This window comes from Sorex araneus, chromosome 2 (genome assembly GCF_027595985.1).
Source record: "Sorex araneus isolate mSorAra2 chromosome 2, mSorAra2.pri, whole genome shotgun sequence".
NCBI lineage: Eukaryota > Metazoa > Chordata > Mammalia > Eulipotyphla > Soricidae > Sorex > Sorex araneus.
The window spans coordinates 38,770,495-38,792,406 of record NC_073303.1 but is presented as its reverse complement, the minus strand read 5'-3'; the positions used below and the strand labels follow the sequence as shown (position 1 = coordinate 38,792,406).

Below are 21,912 nucleotides of genomic sequence, written 5' to 3'. Positions count from 1 at the left end.
GTCTGACAGAGGCGAGTCGCAGCACCAGGACCTTCGCTTCACAAATCGAAGCAATAATGGTTTCAGAGAGCGTCACACTCGATGAGCAGACAATTGGAGAGATTTAGTAAATCCCACTTTATAGAGCAGAGACTAATCGGGAAACACAAGCCCGTCAAATGTTTCTTATGAACTGTTGACACTATATCAATGCTGAATCAATTGGTGGCATTTACTCTGAGTGACAGAAAAGAAATAAATATTTATATCACATAACCTATATCAATGAACCCAGGCAGAAAGCTATTTCTAACCTGTCAATATTTGATTATCTTGAAGAATCATGTCCCTTTCTTTTAATGATTAATATGAATTCCTTATTAAATCTAAGTGGAGGCGAGTGGAAAGGCAGATCATTATTAATGCTTGAGAGCATAAACCACTGGAATAAAAAACTACACTCAAGAGTTAAAGTATCGTTAAATTTGACTTACATCTTCCTTATCAGATGGGGTCGGTGTTGAGCCCTGCGAGGGGCTGTGGCCCACCCCGTGCGCACGCCCTCACTGTAACGCAATCCCACGCGCTCCTGGGCCCCTCTGCAGCACCACGGAATTGAGGAACTAGTAGCAGAGGGTATTCTGTGGAGGTTTTTGTTTTCTTTTGTTTGCCTTGTGACTAAGAATAAAGGCATGTATAGGGGCTGGTCCTGGAGAGGAAGAAAACGCTTTGCTCTTTACTAGGGCAGGGGAACCACGACCCCAAGAGGGAAGCAATAAATACTCTTTAAGTGTCAAAAATCTTTACCATGACAATCTTCCACTAGAGAGAGCCTTCCATCTCAGACTGCTGGGATATTTATGGTACACTTGGTTTACTGTGAAACATTAGTAACATTTCAGAACGTTCTCTTTTTGTTGTTGTTTGTGTTTGGTTTGTTTTTTTTTTTGCAATAGAAATAAACCATTTTTCATTTTTGAAAGAGAAATCTATGACAGGTTATTTTCCATTGTCTGGGTTGAAAAAAATGTAGTTAAAGCTTCTTAATTTATGTCGATTTGGATATATATTTTCCAGCTGAGGTCCACAAGTGACTTAGACATAACTTACAATTAGAAACTAGAATACAAGCATGTTAAAGGTATATAAATATCTCAGGCTCAATATTTCTGCTTTGGGGGCCAAGTTCTATTTCATACTGGTTCTGAGCTAATGCAGAGCCTTCGGGCGAGGGCATGGGGGTGGAATATATGGACCTCACCTGGACACACCTTTGAAGGATTCAAGTTCGAAGGAGTCAAGAAATATGGCCTAAGAGTCTGAGACCATCATGAGCATACGCACAACACCGGATTCTCGCTGGCCCAAGATGGAATATTAAAGGCTAGGTAGGAGCCACGCGTCCTGGATGAAACTGAGATGTCAGCCTGGTCAACGTACATTTTCCACCTGTGTTCAGGGCACCGTGTGCTAAGTAAGGCTGGGAGAAGCAGAAGCCCCCCATTCGGCCACCCCACGGCTCTGAGGCCCCACAGTTACAGGTGATATTAAAGGACGGGCGTGGGGACCAGCTTTGTCTTCCTGACGGGCTCCGTGACAAATCCTTGACTCATGAAACGCCAATGAGGCTTGGAGAGGTCAGCGTGTGCAGGCCCTGAATAAGCATCTGAGATAATTAAGATTTCAGCCTTCGAAACAGGGACGGGAAGTGAACAGCAGTTAAGAAAATCAATAAGAGTCTTTTATTTGCAGTGACACAGATGCCTCAGTCAATACGGCCTAATAGGCAGGCTTGATGGCCGCGGACAGGCGCCTGCCTTGGAGGCGCTGGCGGCGCTTCCCCGATCACAAACATTAGAGCACATTTATGTTGCTATTGAAGGATCCGGGACCCTGTCGGTGGCTTAATTTACCAGCGCGTGCTTAAACGCTCCCCACTATTTCAGATGTGACCATTTACTGGGATCAAAATTAGTGAGAAATAACTGGCCCTCGGGCCCATCCATCCCCCACTGGCTGGCTTCTGTCATTCAGCTTTCGACCCCGGGGCTGCTAAGACGCCCAGGAATTCCAAACACTGGAGGTCTGCTGTGCCTCAGTTCCCCTAAAAAGCCATTGCGGACGGTAGAACAAATGGAGGAGCTGCGGTAGGAAAGCCGCCGTTTTTCCCTCTCTCCCCCAAGATAATGAAAGAAACAGCCACGGCAGGGTACGGGGTCATTTCCCCCCACACATGGGTTGACACACTTGTTCGGAATTGATTAACTTTTTTTCAGCTGAGAAGACGGCAGGGTATGTACGTGGTACTTCAATCTGCTGGGAGTGAAATCCATTAGCACAGTTTGAAAAACGTGCTACAAATTGTTCTGCCAATCAAATTAAGCCATGTAATTCACTTATGACAGGAAGAAACTCATGGGCTCGGTTTGTTAGGTTTGTGGGTATAGACACTGGGTAGTCGTCAGGTGAGAATCTTAATACGGAATGCCACCTTACCTGGCCATTGGCTAATATCTTTTTCAGCTCAGCAGAAGACTTCTTTAAGCTACAAAGGAAAGACATAATTTTTAGTGGTAACATCACCGACATCTTTGACCACCGAAAACCGCAGATGAGGATACACCTTTGCTTCAGGTGTAGATGTGGAGTCTACAGGCTTTCTAATCTTTGCCCCGTATCTTTCTTTTCCAAATATAACTGGACACATGACAAAGGTATTAATCAAGAGACGGAGGGCCACTGGTAAGGCACCGCAATAAGGAAGCCCAGAGTCCAAACGCAGTGAGACTGCTCTATGGAGCACTTAAGAGATGCTTTCTGGGCTATTTGTTGGGCAGCCTTGGGTGCCCCTGAGTGACTCTACCGTGTCCACTCTGTCATCTGCTTAGACAAAGCACGGAACACTGACTCTTCGACTGTCACAGAGCTGGAAAAGATAAAATGGACAGTGAGCCCGATTCTCTACTCTGATTCCTGGGCCGGGAGACAGGACAGCGGCTGCACAGGCCCGGCACGCACAGACCTGGGCTCTCTCTCCGCATCACGTGGTGCCCAGCAGGCCTGAAAACTCAGGGCTCGGCTACTCGGCTGAGAAGCACCGGTGGAGCCCTAAAGCTGCCGAGAGCTCCCCACTCCCTCCAGCTTACAATTGAATTTCCAGGATGCAAATGCTTACTAGAAATAAACCCTGGGACTCACTGGCCACATGCTCTGGGAGAAGCCACGTATCCTGTCAAAACTTTCCATTTCCTCTTTCTAGAGCATGGGGGAGGGGCAGAGAGACTTCATATTGCAGTCAAGAAAAGTAACTACCACCGACTATTTTCGCAACTAAACCCCCAGATGGTCTGTAAACTAAAGCCCTATATTGCGGTAAATAAATTTTAGCTGCTTTCTCTTTCCTTTTCTCTAAGTCCATGGCGCAGCTCCCAGGATTAGTGAAGGAACAGGATCAATGCTTCCTGGACACATGCCAGTGTTCTCCAAAGGGGGCAAAACCATCGCAGAGGAGACCCCGTGGCTGGCAGTGGTGCGGGTGCACACGGGGGCTGCTTTATCCGTTTGTCTGAAGAAGACAGATTTCCTGCAGGCAGCTGAGCAGTCCTTTTTTCTGAAATAAGTTTGGGAACCTCAGCTTTATGTGAATGAATTTAGGGAAGGGGCCAAGGTCAGATGCTGAAGACCTTGCTTTCTGCGGAGTCACACCTACACTCAGCTACCTGATCAGTGAACTCGCACATGGGATGGTACTGCATCGCTGCTCTTACCTGAAAGGTAAAGCTTCTCTTTCTTTTGTGGGTGGAGTGGCAGGGGGGTCCTTGCGGGGGGGGGGGGGGCGCACACCCGGCAATGCTCAGGGCGTACTCCCTGCTCTACACTCAGGAATCACTCCTGGCAGTACGCAGGGGACCAGATGCCGAGGGCTGAACCTAGCAAGGCAAGCACCCTCCCTGCTGTACTACTGCTCCAGCTTCTTAATTCTATTGCTCTTCTACACCAACCCTCCCCATGGCCCAAGGCAGTGGTCCTGCCCTAAGTGTTGCTCTTTCTCCTGACCGAGGACACAACCGCATTGACATCACCTTGATCACACATTCCCTGCCACTGCATCCTCATCCAGGGAGCTGGTGTGTGTGTTATATACAGGGTGGTCATGGTTCTGGCTGTTACGGCGTGGTGGTCTCACATACACACACATTAATATGTTACATTTCAGAAGATCTCATTCCTCAAGTGACTGCGCACACTGTATCGTTGAAAGTATTGTTGAAAGTGATAGATACTTGTTCTTCTTTCTGAACATTTCTTAAACGTCTGTTCTGATCAAGTTCATACTATAGGGCCTCACTGTTACATTCCTCCAATTTAGAAAATGTGCCTATAATATATATATATATATAAGCACACACAAGTCTCAACCTTTAACAAAATATTAGTGATCTCTTATAGAAGGACTTAATGGCCCCTGGGTGAAATACAACAATCTTCACACACTCTCCTTTAAGGAAAGTTTTTTGGAGCATTTTCAGCAGTTTATTTATAACGAACACAATACAAAACAAATTATTTCAGTTCTGCTTTGGGGCAGCAGTGGAGTTCAGGATGGAAACATCTGAAATACAGTGGTGGAAAGGTATAATGGTGGTGGGACTGGTGTTCGAACATTAAATGTAATCAAATATTGTGAACTACTTTATAAACTGTCACTGTCACTGTCATCCCATTGCTCATCGATTTGCTCAAGCGGGCACCAGTAACACCTCCATTGTGAGACTTCTTGTTACAGTTTTTGGCATATCAAACACGTCACTGGTAGATTCTGCCGTGTAGGTGAGATACTCTTGCCAGGCTCTCCAAGAGGGATGGAGGAATCAACCCGGGTCGGTCGAGTGCAAGGCAAACACCCTATGTGGTGTATTTGATATGCCAAAAACAGTAACAACAAGTCTCACAATGGAGACGTTACTGGTGCCTGCTCGAGCAAATCAATGAGCAATGGGATGACAGTGATACAGTGACACTTCTGGGAGAAAATTCTATAATGAGACCTGTACATAAAGACATTAGGAGTCACTTCAAAAAATAAAATTAAATTTAGAAAAAGAGTTCTGTAAAATAGGACTGAAGTGGAAACTTAAACTCAAAAATAAACAATTGTGGGACTAGATCAACAGTACAAGAGGTAATGTGTTTGCCTTGCATATGGCCGACCTGGTTTCTATCCCCAGCATTCCATATAGTCCCCAGAGCCCTGCCAGGCGTAAGTTCTGAGCATCACCAGGTGTGACCCCAAAACAAAAAACATAACAAAACAAAAATTGCCTATAAACAGACCTGTTTAACTAGTAGCTATCATTTTTTGAATAATGACCATGTAAGCACCACTGCATGAAATGCTATTATTATCCCAATTTAATTGTGACGATAAATAATATGGTGTGGGGTACAGGTATTGTTCCTAAATTCTAAAGGAAACTAAGGTAAAGACCTTGCCCCGAGTCTGTCTCTTGTACACATACAAACTCTTCTCCCTGGGAAATATTTAGATTCTTTTATTCCCACCAGTGCCTCCCAATTTGATAGTTGCAATTACTGTAAAGACACAAATAACCAAATAATGCCCAGGCAATGTTTCGCCACAGATATTCCATTATGTCATACAACTTGAAATAATAACATTTTGATTCATTGCATCCACAAAACACCTTTCATCCAAGAAATAAAATGTGATTCCTTAATACAGCTTCATCAATCTTCCTAACACCAAAGGTTGGTAAGTGGAGAGTTGAACCATCCTGCTTTTATTGGAGAAAGCCACCCTGTTCAGGAAGGGCCTTGTCTTGGCAGTGGGATAGTAATCACAGCCTAGGCCTGGTGGGTGCAGCTTCACCCAGTCAGTCATCCATCGGAAACAGAGGCCAGCTCGCACTTTGAGAGCAAGGGAGGAAAAAGCCAACTTCATTTATTATGTCAGTCTCTGACTAGCAACCTGGCACGGTAAAAATCATTAGTATCGTGGACATTTCTTGGTGCCTCAATTTACTCGACATTTTATCTGTCTAGTCATCATCATAAGCTACCAAAAATCTTTTTGAAAAGCATTTAAAAATGTTAATGGGTAGGGACAGAGTGAGATACCACAGGGCAGACAGGGTACATGCCGGGAGTGATCCCTGAGCACAAAGGCAGGAGAAATCCCTGAGCACTGCCGGGTGTGGCCCAAAGAGGAATACATAAAATGTCAACATGAAACAATTAGAACCTGGGCTTAGCAACTCTGAGAGAGATAGATTAAGGCATGTACTCAAAAGCGATCAAAAATAATGTCATCCTAGAAAAGCTGTGTCAGCTGGTAGAATGTGAGCCCATGACAAGATGTGGAGAAAATGAAAGTGGTACATTCATCCGGGCATCACTGACGTGTCCCCTGAATCACAGGCACCAGCTGGGGGTGGCGAGGGCTCAATAACAAACATGCTATGAAGAGAACAGGAAATACTGGGGGATCCGAGGGGATTCTTTCTAGTAACCGCTACGGGAAAAGCAAGCAGAGGGGAACGGAGGAAACTCACAGAATGGGTGTGCGGTGTGGACGAGGAGAGGGTCGTTTCCAGAAGAGAAAGGCTGCATTGCTTCAAGCGGCCCGAGGTTAGTCAGACTAAAGGGAAGGAGGGAGAAGAGGCACGCAGGCAGCTCCAGCCAGGAAAGCCCAGTCGTGACGCTAAAGAGGGTCCAGAAAAGGCACTGTAGGGCCACAGAGATAGTCCAGGGGAGGGGGCTTGCCTTGCATGTGGCTGACCAGGTTTTGATCAGGCTGAGCCCAGAGGGGCGAGTGAGGAGTAAGCCCTGAGCCCAGGTGGGGGGCTCTAAGGTTCACCAGCGAAGCTGGAATAGTGGGGAGGGAGGAGCAGAGAGCGGAACAGGAGGCCGGGACAGGCAAAGGACGCCGCTGTGAGAGGCCAGCACTCACCTGCCATGAGGGACACAGTCCTGGGCAGTGGGGAGAGAGCAGAAAAGGCCCAGGCTTGGCATCAGGAGGACCCTCTGCTGCCGTGGGGAGAGGAGGCATGGAGAGAGGCAGGATGAGGAGACTGGCAGAGGCCAGAAGGGCCTGACCCACCCTCACAGCAACCGAGACGCTGGCAGGGCAGGAGACTCCACGGGGGTGCAGAAGGGGGAAGCCACCAGCGCGGGCCTGAGGGAGGCCCAGGAAGCAGTGAGGGATGACCCGCAAGGGGGTCGGGAGTGGGCAAGTGGGTGATGGGGGAGAATGGACGGAGACATGCATCTCCCACTTCCAGGAGGGAAGCCGACAGGAGAACGGTCAGCTTCCTCCCTGCATCGGTCCTAATGCTCACCTCCCTCCCTCACCTCCCCTGACCCCCGCACCCTCCCACAGCTGCAGCCAAACGGCCAATCTGCCACCATGTGGACTCCTCTCCGGGCCTCTGCCCCCACCAGAAACACTCTGCCCTGAGGTCTGGTGCGGCTCTGGCCTCCGGGGACCTGCCTCGCCCCAGGTCCTCCCTGAGCACTTGGCCTGAGTCTAACCAGATTCCTGCTTCGTGTCCTCAGGCTTCACGGCCTGCTCACCTGAGCCGGAGAGACAGCACAATGGGCAGGGTACCCAGATGAGATCTCCCTGGCACCTGGTAGAGTGCCAAGCCCCACCAGTGAGCGCAGAGCCAGGAGAAAGGCCACCGGGGGTGGCTCCCAAACAAAGCACAAACAAAGCCTACTAATCTGCTCACGGCACTGGCGACAGTAACCTTGACAGTAACATTTTCATACTACGAGCTACAGAGGAAATTGTTCCTCTGTCCAGCAGGACAGTACTGGCAAACTACCTATGAGTAGGAAGCACACAGGAAATGCTTTTCATCAGTTAGCAACCTGGGGCGAAAGGCATGGCCACCTCAGGGTGGCATAGCAAAATCACCTTCGAGTTGCCTGCCTCCTAAGAGAAATGACTCCCAGAGCAAATCACATTACTAACCAACGGGGAGTCATCTAAGGGAAGACACTGCAAAAGGCTGTGCATGACGAGACCAGACCATCTCTGAGTTTCCTTCCACCAGATTTTACAGGACTCTCTGACGGCACCTGGTCATTTCTTTCATCAATCATCAGACCTATTTCACCTCTGCTGTTAAAGCTCAACCCAGGAAGGGGCCAGGGAGATTGCTTAATGAGCTGGAGTATGGACCGTGCATGCCACAGCATAGACCATGCACGCTGGTGTTAGACCGTGCACACTGGGGTGTAGACCTGAGTGGTGGAGTGTAGGCAGTGAATGCCGGAGTACAGACGGTGCATGCTGGAGTGCAGACCACAAATGTCAGAACATAGCATGCTGCAGTGCAGACCATGCATGCTGTAGTGTAGACCGTGCATGCTTCAGTGTAGACCGTGCGTGCTGGCGTGTAGACTATATTGGAGGCTCTAAGTTTGATCCTGGCACCAGACTCCCTCTTGCCCACACCACCATGCACTACTGGTAACCCTGGAGGACCCCAGCCTGCTGTGCTCACACTGAACCATCTGGCCCAAGCCAACCCCTTAGCACTGCCTGAGAGAATCCCGTTTCACCACCACCCTACCCCCACAAACAACTAAACCCTAGAGACCTAGAGAACCGCAGGTGCCCTCCCTCTGCCCTGTCAGCGCCCTTCTCAGCTCCATCCTGTTTTTCACACTGTGATATAATTTGGCCTAAGACAACAGGGCAAGGTTCATGATCCCAAGGCTGTCTAAACCTTTCCTGGAATTAGCGGGAATCGTGAAATGCCTTCGGACTGACTGTGGCCAGTGGGCTTCCTGTCTGCACTCAGCTCGGCCTTGATGCCCAACGAGCACAAGAAAAAAGCTTCAAAGAGCCTCCTGCCTGCAGGAGAACGGGCACTGGTGGAGGGGTGGGTACTCGATCATTATATGACCGAATAACCATGAAAGTTTCTAAGTCTGTAACTGTACCTCACGGTGATTCATTCAAAACTAAAGAAGAAGAAGAAGAAAAAGAATTTCCTGCCTGGTCAACAACTCGGATGAGCACTAACACACCCACCCCTTGAAGGCCACAAGATAGACAATCCACTGGGAAGCATCCTAGCTCGCCGTAGTCTTAGACTGTTCAACAGAATACGCCGTTTAAGAAGGAACTCCACTCCCAGAGTAGCCGGCAGGTAGCAGGAAAGCTGGTGGGCAGCGACACCAACACTGAAATAAAGTAATCAAGAAGCTGACTTGTGGAGAGGGGCCAGGGAGGAAAGAATGAGGAGAGCCTTCAAAGGACCCAAAACAGAGCCTAAGAACCAAGGCACAAGAACCAGAACCCAGGGTTAAGTGGGGGGGAGGAGGGGACTAGATTGCAGGCAAAGCAGAAAATCTCACATTTCAGCCAATAGGGAGCCGTGCTGCAACCAGAAATCCAAGGAAAACTGGACAAACAATGAAAGTTTTCTGGCTTTAGCCTCAGTGTGACTTATGACACAGAGAGCAATCGCTTCCTCAGTGTCGTCTGTACCTACAGCACTCTGCTATTTGCTGGCTGAATGACTGAATGCTATCAGCTTAAGCACGTCACTTCTGCAATTTAATAAGCTGGAAGGAAGTTCTCAGATCTGTCAGGAAGACTTGAGTTTGAAAAAACTCCAGGGGCTGGAGTGATAGCACAGCAGATAGGGCGTTTGCCTTGCACATGGCCGACCCGAGTTCGACTCCCAGCATCCCATATGGTACCCTGAGCACCCCCAGGAGTAATTCCTGAGTGCATGAGTCAGGAGTAACCCCTGTGCATTGCTGGGTGTGACTCAAAAAAGCAAAAAAAAAAAAAAAAGAAAGAAAGAAAGAAAGAAAGAAAGAAAGAAAGAAAGAAAGAAAGGAAGGAAGGAAGGAAGGAAGGAAGGAAGGAAGAAAGGAAGAAAGAAAGAGGGGATGGAGCAATAGCACAGCGGGGTAGGGCGTTTGCCTTGCACGCTGCCGACCCGGGTTCAATTCCCAGCATTCCATATGGTCCCCTGAGCACCGCCAGGGGTGACTCCTGAGTGTAGAGCCAGGAGTAACCCCTGTGCATCGCCGGGTGTGACCCAAAAACCAAAAAAAAAAAAAAAAGAAAGAAAGAAAGAACTCAAGTCAAAGAAAGAAAGAAAGAAAGGACTCAAGAGAAAGAAAGAAAGAAAGAAAGAAAGAAAGAAAGAAAGAAAGAAAGAAAGAAAGAAAGAAAGAAAGAAAGAAAGAAAGAACGGACGGACTCAAGTCTTGAGGATCCATTCCAGTATGAAGACCAAAATTAGCAAAGATTAATACAAATTATCTTCCTGCTACAATAGCATCAGTCTCCTGAAAGTGAGCCACATTATTAACTTAAATTTCACCACTTTACTCTTTCCTTGGTTCTTTCTGGAAAAGAAGTCAGTGCATCCACTGGCACTGCCAAAGGGGCTGGGGGACCTAAGCCTTAAGATTCTCTAACCAGGGCTGGAGTAATAGCACAGCGGGTAGTGCATTTGCCTTGCATGCCGCCAACCCGGGTTCGATTCTTAGCATCCCATATGGTCCCCTGAGCGCCGCCAGGGGTGATTCCTGAGCACAGAGCCAGGAGTAACCCCTGTGCATTGCCGGGTGTGACCCAAAAAGAAAAAAAAAAAAAGACGCTCTAACCACCAGATCACTGAGCATAACACAAAGGCACTGAATTTCCTATGTAATCTAGAGACGGGAGGAAAGCCATTCTGTAGACCAAAATAAATGGTTAGCAAGTCTAAATTCATCTTTCTCTATAGGGCCCTTTCTTGTCAATCTAAATATAGGTAGGGTTATCAAACTTGTTAAACATCTTCTGATCCACACATGCGCTTTTTAAAAAACATCTAACAGAACAAAGATGGGGTTCGCCCCTCACTCCGGAGATAACCAGGCATGTGGGCACATTTCACACGCTAATTCTCACCTATTGCTTGGAAGAGAGTCTGAGATTGCAGGGCTGCTGTGCTGAGAGGGCCCGGCCCGGGTATTCACCTACAAGAAAGAATCCTGATCAGTTTTGTGTTCTGAGGACACAGTTCTAATTAACCTATAATTTGCCACAAATTCTTCATTCCACTATGAAGGTTAATTAGCTGGTTGCTAGACAGACCCGAGCTTGAAGTCTTTCTGGTATATAGGTTACAAATTAAATTTAAAAAAAAAAATCTGTATGTTACATAATACTGTGTTTCAGTCACTATTCATATGCGTAAGCAATATTGGAAAAAGAGAAGCTGAACAGGAAAAATTTCAGTTCACTGTGGGGAACTGAATTCAATGCTAGAGGGAAAATTTCAATCCACTATTTGTGCTTTGTTTCAGATACAAAAACAAATGTTCTCCAAAGTGCATTAAGAAAACATCCGGTGGCTAGCGGTGAACTCCAAGTTGATGTCTCTTTCTGGTTCTAAAACCAAGCAGAACACTACAGAATGTGTCTTACTCACCGAAAAATGAGACCCAAGTAATTCATTACAAAATCCTTGAGTCAAACACAATAGCAAGCTTTTCTTGCCAATTTTCCGCCTTAAGCAGATATCCAGAATTCAAAACACACAGAACAATGAAAAGACATTAAATAGATATATGTTCCTGGCATAAATATGTCAAAAGAAGAGGGGGGTACTCTGTGTGCAATATGCTTATGTGCTTAATTAATCAATGAAATGAAGTCTATATTTGCACTCAAATAAATCTTTTGGAGCTCAGTACCCAGGATCACCCTAAAGAAACGGGCTAGCAGAAACAATTTCAAACAATAAAAAATGCAGCACCGATACCCCGCTATCCAAATCACATGCATAGTGGGCAAACACTAGAGATATGCCCCCCCCCACACACACACCTTCCATTTAAAAAAAGGAAAGAAAAGAAAAGAAAGGGGTGGGGGATGGCTTGTCAGAGCTTGAGAAAGTGCAGTTTTATTTGACATTTCAATAAGTGGAACACAGCATTACAAATCCATCTAACTTTACTGAAACAATTATTGAAATTCGTACCTTCAGGCCATGTATGTTCCGTTCCCCAGGAGGCTTGCAGGCTGAAACAGTAATTGACTAAATTGTAGAACACATCAGGGCCATTTACAAATTTGCTCAAAATGAATCGTTTAAAAAGAAATGAGGGTGACACCAAAATTAGCAGAGAGAAATGATTGAAAAGTGGCTCCCAAGACCCAAAGTGGGAATTACGAAGCAGGGTTTTTAACTTGCAGGAGTGAGCATTTATAAAGGCAGAGGGCTTTCTGAGACCACCACCTCAGAGAAATTCCAATTTCTGCTTAAAACATATCAAAATCAAGTTAACTGACCTACAATTATCAGACTTCTTTCACGATTCAAATTTCTTCAATCTTTCCGTACTTTATTACCCCTCATATTTAGCTCCCATTTACACTACTTGGAAAGCAAGTAGGATTTAGAGATTAGGGAGAGCTGATGAAGGAGCCTTTAATGCCGAGAAGGGCACTAGAGACACGAGGGAGGAATGATCACTGAATACGACCTTCCCAAATTCATTTTTTATTTAAAAATGCTACTAATGTCATTATATCATGTTTACATTTCTTGTCAATCCTGACATCTGTGAATACTCAAGTATAAACAGTGCCAAGAAAAACTGTATTAATTTCTTGACACAACCCTGAGTTAAGGTTAGTAGTTTTCCAATCCAACAAATACTTCTTTATCAAATGTTAAAAATGCAAAGCCTCTTGCTCATGCTATAGACTTCTTTTGGCTGAAAACTACAATGCCCGACATATTGTATGTTAAAGGGCTGTCAATTTTGATTGATTGTTTGGGAAAGGATGAATTTGATTCCCCCCACCCCTTCTCTCACATGCACATGTATTTGTCTTCTGTTTTCAACCAGAAATAAAGCTGTTTCATAAGACGATGACGTGGTAATCATTACAAGGCATTATCAGTTGCTTTAACTTGATATATTTCAAGTATGTTACAAAGCCAATCAGTTGCTTTGTATATTTTAATTTACTATGTTATCTTCCTAACTGATACAGCTAAACCTTAATCAGATATTTTTATGTGTTCTAAGCACATTAAAATTAAGACTCCAAATCTTCTCTTAAAATGGAAATTAACTTTTTAACCAAAACAACTCACATACATTTGATGTCTGGCTCTTAAGGGACTATTAATACTTCCTAAGAATCCTTCAGAGAATTTCCACTGAAGTACCCAGTACATTCATAAACTTCATTTAGTAAGAAAGTAACTAATTAAGAAGTTTGAGTTAGGCATTGACTCTTACCTTAACATCCTCTTTGTCCTCAATTTGCTTCTCAAACATTTATCATTGGAAATCTAAGCAGCACAGAACCTAATAACCTCCCATTTCCTAGAGTTATGGAATCGGAAGTCACTGCAATACTGGCACATTTTCATGTGTATTAACGTTTAAAACGTCATTTAACAACAAAGGAGACGTAGCTATGAGCCAGAAATGACTATTGCCCTGTGCTTGCTGGAATGAAGATCCCTTCTGATTCGTGAGCAGCATCTGTTTTCTCTTGCCCTTCTCACTTCGTTCAGTCTAGAGATTCTTCCCAATACTGGGTCTGACCAAGGACTCAACCTATGTTCTGAGGGCCAGTAAGTGAGCAGGCAGAGAGACTTAGGTAAGACGCCCAGAATGTCTTGACACAGGCTCACCGTCTATAGACAAGGGAGCACCAGGCAAAAAGTCAGCAAAGCACTGAATCCTTATAGGACGACGTGCAAAAAAGTTGCAGAGAAAGGCGGTTGGAGCCTTCTATTAAAAAAATTAAATTTGGCTTGGTATTTAAATATCATCTAATATTTTATGGGACCAAAATTTCTGAGTATGGAACCAGAACTGTGGATGGTGCCTCACGGTTTCTTCTCTTGGGATCTTGCCCTAAAATATATACTTGCCAAGCAAACAGACTCTCCTACCGAGTTCCTCCAAACCACTCCCATGTATTCTCCACTCCATTAAATATTTTCAATGATATGCCCTTCCACTTAAAGCAAATCATCATTTAAACAAAATTCTTAGCCCAAGGGTCAGTTAGCTACTAGAAAGCTGTGTGACACCGAAGTCATAGACCTCCCCAAACCTCGGTATCCTGTCTATGGAATGGAAGCAGAAACATCAAATTACCTAACAGGCAGAACTGGAGGGAGAATTAAAAATGAGTAACGTAGCACAAAATTAAGAGTCTAAACAGAGCAGATGTCTAAAAACGGCTGTTACATCTTCAAGAGAAGGGCGCGGGGCTGTGGGGAGTGAGACTCATAGTAACTGTACACAGTGCTGGGGAGATGGCGCAGGGAGAAGAGTCTTGCCTTGCATGTGGCCAACGCCGGTTCACTGAGTCCACAGTACCATATATGGTGCCCTGAGCATCACTAGGCGTAATCCCTGAGCACAGAGTCAGGAGAAAGCCCTGACCACCGCCAGGTGTGGCCCCAAAACAAACAAAAAAGTAAAGGAAAAAATGCTTACAAAAAAACAGAACTCGAAAAAAAATTTAGCTGAAGAGAAGTATTTTATTTTTTTAAAAAAATAAAGAACCAAGACACTCTAAACAGAATTTTCTAAGATGCTTAGAGTGTGCTACAAGAGACCTGTCATGTCATGAAGCAGGGAAGCTTAATGGACATGTTCATCCACAAAAAACCAAAAAACAAACAAAAGGACGCTGGAGAAAAAAACTGAAAACAAATTTTGAAAGTTCCCCAAATGATCTGGTCATCAAAAATATGAAGAAAAATATGTATCCTTGTTGTTGGTCTAATAGGTTTCTCTATAGAAATACCAACACTTCTTTGATTTATCCTCTTCTGTTTTAGTTTTAGCTTTTCAGCTACCAGGGGTTTGGGTTTATCATAATTCTTGTCTCAGACCCATTATCAATAGCTAGACTTTATTCATCTCTCTAGCAATTTGTTATTAATAACCTACTGAGTAGCCCCAATCCCATCGCCCACATAAATACTACTAAAACCCTCAAACCCGGATCACTCTGTGGGCTTCAAAGCCAAATAAGGGTCTACTGGTTAGCTGAGCCATTCAAACTTCAGAGGGCTGCAAGTAATGAAAGTCTAGAATGTTTAATTGGAAAACTCACACCATAATTATTTGTACAGTGTCAGTTAATGAAGGTAAGTCTAACTTTTAATTATTTGAATTTATTTCTAAACGAGTTTAGAGTATTTCTTTATCTATTCCATCAGTTATAAAACATGAGTTCCAAGTGGGGTGATGTACAGAGAGGGGCTTAGCAGTTTATACACTTAAACCACCATTTCACTATTATTAAGAATTTGAAGGAAATATTTTATACAGTTGAACTATCATATCTGGTGTAAGGTTTGTCACGCCAAACTAAGAGAGAAAAAGAAAAATATTTGACCAGATGATTTACCAAGACTCATCCTCATTTGCTCAAAATTTTTAATTTCATAATCAATTCCCATTTAAAAGAATTTTTCAAGGTTTAGAAAATACCATCCCCAAGAAGAAATAAGATCAAACATTTCACTGAAATTTATCTCCAAACACCCCTCAGTAAGGAGCTAAATACTTTCTCCTCTATTGCAGTGTTGGTTAATATCATGAGCCATAATTTATAAATATCCAAAATTAAAGTCATTTATTTGCCTTGGTTTAGAAAACATGTGGACACCCCAAAGAGTTTTTAAAGCCAATGTAAGTATGTACTTCACACACAAAAACCAATCTAGTTAGTTTAATTTACTCTAGTAAATTAGATATTTTATCTGCCATAACTATAATATAGCCTGCAATCCCCACGATAATGAATACTTCTTTTGTTTTTTCAAATTAAAAGCTAAACATCATGTTATGTGCATTTAAACCTTTGGAAAACATAACTGTTGATGAAACAGCTTACTGAAATAATCATTGTTGATTAGAATTTGTCCAACATTACCTCTTGGAAATATCTGTAGAGGCTCTATTAACTGTCCATTTACTTGCTGCTCCATTACTGTGGAATAATACTGCAGAGAGAGTATAGAAAGAGGTTACTCAGTAATGTATGAACACTGGAACAGACACGATGGTTGTTTAATTCATACTGCTTTTGTAAATTGCTGGAACATGCATATCAGGCCTGAGAATACTTTTCCCTACTTGCCGATCAAAATGACTTGAGTGAATATGCAGGATTGAAAGTCCAGAACAAAGTTAATTACCCTCTCTTCACACTGTCATTTATCTTTAAAAGTGTCAGTTAAGGCCTTAGCCAGTATTAATCTACAGGAGCATTTTGAAGATTTAATATATTTAAAACAAAAAAGTACATTCGTGGAAAATCCTCAAATATATTTTCCCCACCCCTAAAACTTGCAAAGCAAAATGAAGACCTTCACATTTAGCCTGGACCAACACATCAGTTAATCAGAAATGTATTCACATGTATGTGTAGAAGACACAAAATAATGAAAATCTGACCAGAGACTGTAGAATGAGCAACAAAATATGATTCACCCAAAGATTATTGGCATGGTTTCTTAAAAAGGAGTCCAGTTTCAAGAAAACATACTTTTTTTTTTAATGTTTTCGAGTAAGAAACAGCAGTTTAGATCAAATTAATATTCTAGGCACAAAATCTTTCCCAAGAGTGAAAAAGCTTTTACACTACTCCACAGACACGGATTCATTTGGATATTGCATTATGGCACAGTTTGAGTTTTCCTTAATCTGGTCATTGGCAAATCTCTGTCCACCTAATGAGAAGGTTTCTGTTCCCTCATGTCTTTCATCACTGATAAACAATGGAGTGATAACCTCAGTACAAAAAAAACATCAATACAGAAAAGAGCCACCTTTGCTGGGGTGCTGATGAGAGCAGAACTCTCCTTGAATCCTTCTATATTACACGAGGGGCAGGAGTGATAGTGCAGCAGGGAGGGTGTTTGCCTTGCAGGTGGCCAAGCCTGGTTTGATCCCCAGCATCTCATATGGTCCCCCGAGCACCGTTAGGAGTGATTCCTGAGTGCGGTAACCCCTGAGCATTGCTGGGTGCCTCCCCCACCCCCCAAAAAAAAGCACACGCCAGCTCTTCAACTCTTTACTACATTCTCGGGAAATTCCTGTCAATTAGTTACTGACATTCTTAAACTTTTTTAGAAGACGTCAAAAATGAGTGTGTATATGTTTACATACATCACAACTGCTGCAAGATGAACTTTTTTTTTTAAATCAAAGGGGAGAGATAAATCTGTATCTTCTTGGGGATCAGAAGTTAGTCCAAGGCTCTTTATCCTGAATACAAACAAAGGTGGAGTTTTGGGTTTGGGGTTTTTTTGGGGTTTTGGGGGGGCTTTTTTGTTGTTGTTATTGGGCCATCCCCAATGATGCTCAGGGCTTACTCCTGGCTCTTGTGCTCAGAAATCATTCCTGGCAGGCTCAGGGGTGCCAGGGATCAACCCGGGTCCCATGTGCAAGGTAAGCACGCTCCCCACTATACTACTACTCTGATCCCAGGTGCATGTTTAATTTCTGTGACCTCTTATCAGTGTACAATGTCTCCGAGCACTTTCAAACTGTCCTCTCAATGTAAGGATGCAAAAACGTATATGCATAAACACGGTGGCATGTGCGCTGGAACATTTGTGAAGGCCAGAGTCTTTCGGGCGACTATTCCTTACAGTCACAGAAATACAGCACTTGCCATTACTCAAACGGTGATGACAAGTAAATGAAATATCAATCATGTTGACTGCCAACCTTTTGGGACAGCAATAACTGTTAACAAGTAGTCTGGAAAAATTGTCCGAAAATGACTTGTCCCCGGCACACAAGTACTGGAGGTTTCCATGGAAAATTAAGACGCCAGTGGCTATTTGGAACATTGCTCAGGTATCCTTTTTAATGGGAAATTTGCCGGTTATTGATCCACAGCATGTACCCCCTTGCTTCTGGAAGGCTGCAAGCAACTTTCCAATCAGTGGCTGTCAAAAAAATTACTGCCTTTTTATACTGATACAAGACAACAGCCGTACTGGTGCTCGCCTACAGTTAATGCTTTTCTTTAATTAACTGCTATGTACGATAGGTGAGTAATCCTGGCAATTAGTTTGCCAGATTAGTCCTAGAAATCAAAACAAATATAATATCCTTATGCTTTATCTAACAGATTAATTATAACGTTGTCTGCAACTGCTGCTTGGGGTCAAGTTTGAAAACAAATAACCTCTAACGTAAAGGGGTCAGAACAGGAGCAAGGCACTTTTTTTTTTCCTACTATAAAACCTTGCATGCATGAAATTGACCTGTTTTCCAACTTTATTTATTTGCCTCACAAAATAAATAAATAAATATGGCTTCCCTTCCATTCCAGATCTGCAAAAACTATAATCGCTTGCAGCATCGTGAGAAATTTGTGTCACAGATGTCTCTTGGATGAGGCTGAGTGCAGGCCACTGCGGAGAACCGGGATGCCACTTGTCGGTGTCTCTAAGGCCAGTAGCTGGGATGTGGCATGAGGTTGGTGCCATTCTTCTAAATCCAAGGAGCATTTTCTTTTGCTAAAATACTGGTTTTGATTAGTACTTGCTTTATCAGGGAGTCTCCATTCCACATGGGCAAGTGACGCACCATCAGGGACGAGCTCTTAAGGGTGGCCATTAGACCCACAGTGTGGGCCCAGATCTCTGCCACAGGGAGCACTGTGACTTGGGGCCTGCGTTTACATCATATTCCCGAAGGAACAAGGGCAAAAGGTGGGGTCTTGCGGGGCACCTCGTGCCCAGGACTATGATGATGGGCCCAAGCTCTGGGCTGCCCAGGATGAGAGGCAAGGCACTTGGAGGAGATGGGAGGACTCAAACCTGGGACCACAGCACTGGCCAACTCCGGCAGAGGGCCTGGGAAATGCTCCGTGCCCCTCAGGGAGTCAGCTCTGAAAGGCAGACAAGCTAACAGAGCTAAGAGCGTTCATTCGAGAGCAGTGGAGGCGGTTTTTAGATCTTGATCCTCTGTAACTAATGTCATTGAGAGGGATTCCTCCATGGGCTGGAGCGGTAGTACAGCAGGGAAGGCATCTGCCTTGCATGCAGCCAACCCCTCTTCAATCCCTGGCAGGTACCCTGTTTGGTCCCCTGAGCACTGGCAGGAATAATTCCTGAGTGCAGAGTCAGAAGGAGCCCTAGGCACTGCTGAAATCAAAATCAAAACAAAGAAATACAATTTTTTTAAAAAATCATAATAAAGGGATTCTCTCCACATTTGATCCAGAAAGTAATAAAGTCAGTCACAAAGACAAATATTCTTATATTTCTAGGAGATGAAAACAAAACCAGAAAACAATCACACAGATAAGCACGCAGGCTGAGTCAGGAGAGCTAAGCAAACAGATAGGCAGGAAACAGCACCACAAACGCAGCCTCCACGAGTCACCAAACCTGCCCTCCACGATCCTGCACGGCTCTGTTCAGTCCTATCAAAGCCCTGCACTGAGTAGGTGCTCAGTGAAATGTGTTCTTGAAACAGGAGCCCGTCCTGACTCTCCTTCCTAACTTGTTAACCTTCAGGAAGCCATTCAACCTAACTGAACCTTGGCTTCCTCTGGGTGACAGAGAGAGCGCCCTTCTCTTAGAGGGCTCCTGAGAGGCTCCAAATGAAACTGCTGCAAAAAAAATGAGTGTTGGCGCTTTATAAACTGCAATGCACTATTAGTAGTAATTAAGGAATTAAAAATTCTATTTTGAATTTTAAACCGGCTAATATTGAAACAATATGCACAGCACTTCCTGCAAAGTGTATGCGCGCTTAGAAATACAAAACCAGACATTGTGTAAAGAGAAGAAAACACTGCACTCAAACTGGGAGCAAAAGCCGCAGTTACATAAAACATGCCTTTTTTTTTTTTTTTTTGCTGGTGTGCCTTGCAGGATCTATTATATACAGTAATTGCAGCAATAATCAATAAGCTGAGGAAAAGATTAATCAGTTTTGTGATTGCCAATAGAGGATCCAAAACCAGGCTTGTATTAGTTTTAGAATCCCTCTGAGATGTTCTTCAAAATCCCTTAAACAATCTTAATAAGAATGTGACAAAGTTTAGTATAGTTATCCAAAAATCTAATTAATTTGAAACAGGGGGCCAACATGGGGATAGCAAGTGAATTTTTTTTTATCTTTGCTTTGTTTTCAAGTTTATCAAACAGTATTCCTATTTGTTATGAACCTAATTCACATTCTAACTGCACAATTCAATCGATAATTACAACATTTTGTTCTTCATGGAAATCTGCCATATAAAAAACCCTGAATTCTAAATAGCTCAGCTTAATTTTACAAGGTTCTTTATTAAAAAACAGAGTGAAGACAGAGGTAAGGGACAAAAAAAGAACAATACATAAACACACAACAACGAGTATTGCTGGCTGAATATGTACCATGGATGAGGCCTGGTTCTCTGGATTCACATTTCCATTTAATTTCTTGAACCCTTTCCTATTCTAGGAGTACTATCGCCCTTATTTCAAGGACAAAGCAAACTGTTTAAGAATGAATCAGGAGCGAGAGCAACAGCACATCGGGGAGGGCACTTGCCTTGCACACGGCCCACCTGGGTTTGATGCCTGGCATCCCAGATGGTCCTTGAAGCCCCACCGGAAATGATTCCTGAACGCAGAGTCAGGAGTAAATCCTGAACATCACCAGGTGTGGCCCCCAAAATACAAAAAATAAAATCAGAATGAAAAAAATCCCCGCAAAATCCTCCTTTCATTCTAGTCCATGTACTCAACCTAAAATGCATGTTAACTTTTTACAAGTCGAGAGATGGGCTCTGCCAGTGACTGACCCGGGCTCAACCCCTGGCACCGCATAGGGGTCCCTGAGCACTGTCAGGAATAACCCCTGAGCAGAGAGCCCAGACTAAGCCCTGAGCACTGCTGAGCGTGGACCCCAAGCAAAAACAAAAAGTCCAAGGGCAAGTTAGCTCACACTTCTCGCAGCCCCTTTCCTCACCAGATGAGGTGCGAGACGGATCACGCCAGCTTGGCCTCTTCAGTCCCCTCTGGGCAGGCCAGGCTCGTGGCCAGAGCCCACATGCAGCACTGAATGGCGTGAAGCCACAGGACCTCTCCCCACTGCGTGGCCACCCCACTTGTCCTACCTCTCCCACCCGATTCCTGGAGGGGGGTCTTTTCCCACCCACCCCCTCCTCTAAATGCTGGAGTTCCTTGGGCCCATCCCCAGACGCCGCCTCTTGCTCGATGCTCTCCGGGAGTTAATTTCAGGCCGAGTCAAAGATTTTGAACCGCAGAGGAGGCACCGAGATACCAAGATGGATGAAAAGCTGCCAAATCACCAACCCTTTGTGTGTGTGTGTGTGTGTGTGTGTGTGTGTGTGTGTGTGTGTGTGTGTGTGTTGGGGGGGTAATAGTGGGGGGTGGGGGGGTAATAGTGGGGGGTGGGGGGGCACACGCAGCAGTGCTCAGAGCTGACTTCTGGTTCTGTGCTCAGGGATGGCTCCTGGTGGTACTCAGGGGACCACAGGGGATGCCAGGGATCGAAGCGGGGTTGGTCACGTGCGAGAAAAGCGCCGTCTCCACTCACTGTGCTGACGCTCTGGCCCTGTGCGACACCAGCCTTCAGTGACAGCCCTGATGCTTCTTGGAAGAGTGAGAACATGGCTCCTTGGTGGGCCAGCGGCTCATCAGGTTCTGCCTACCCCTATCATCCCCGCTCATTTGGCCTACCGCCCCCTTGTCGGAAAAAGAAAAATTCCTCGTGTCCCCCCCACCCTGGAAATCGACCTTTAAAAATAAAAACCAAAAAGCACGACTGCACCAGAAACACCCACCCAGCCTGGGCTCCCCTCAGCAGCCCCGGGGGCCACGCTGAGAAACAGGGCCCGGGCCTGGCGCCTGCTGCAGTGGGTGA

At 44.7% G+C, this 21,912-nt stretch overlaps 1 protein-coding gene across 3 annotated transcripts in view; it reads right to left on the bottom strand.

The window, feature by feature from the left end:
- The window catches only part of MAP2K5 (mitogen-activated protein kinase kinase 5), a 269,651-nt gene that overhangs the window by 207,744 nt on the left and 39,995 nt on the right, over positions 1-21,912 (bottom strand). For all 3 annotated transcript variants that reach the window (XM_055126994.1, XM_055126993.1, XM_055126995.1), the window contains 4 exons: positions 15,944-16,013; positions 12,003-12,043; positions 10,928-10,995; positions 2,476-2,524 (listed from right to left, as the gene is read on the bottom strand). In XM_055126994.1, the coding sequence (XP_054982969.1) occupies positions 2,476-2,524; positions 10,928-10,995; positions 12,003-12,043; positions 15,944-16,013 (228 nt within the window). The remainder of the gene's footprint in view (positions 1-2,475; positions 2,525-10,927; positions 10,996-12,002; positions 12,044-15,943; positions 16,014-21,912) is intronic.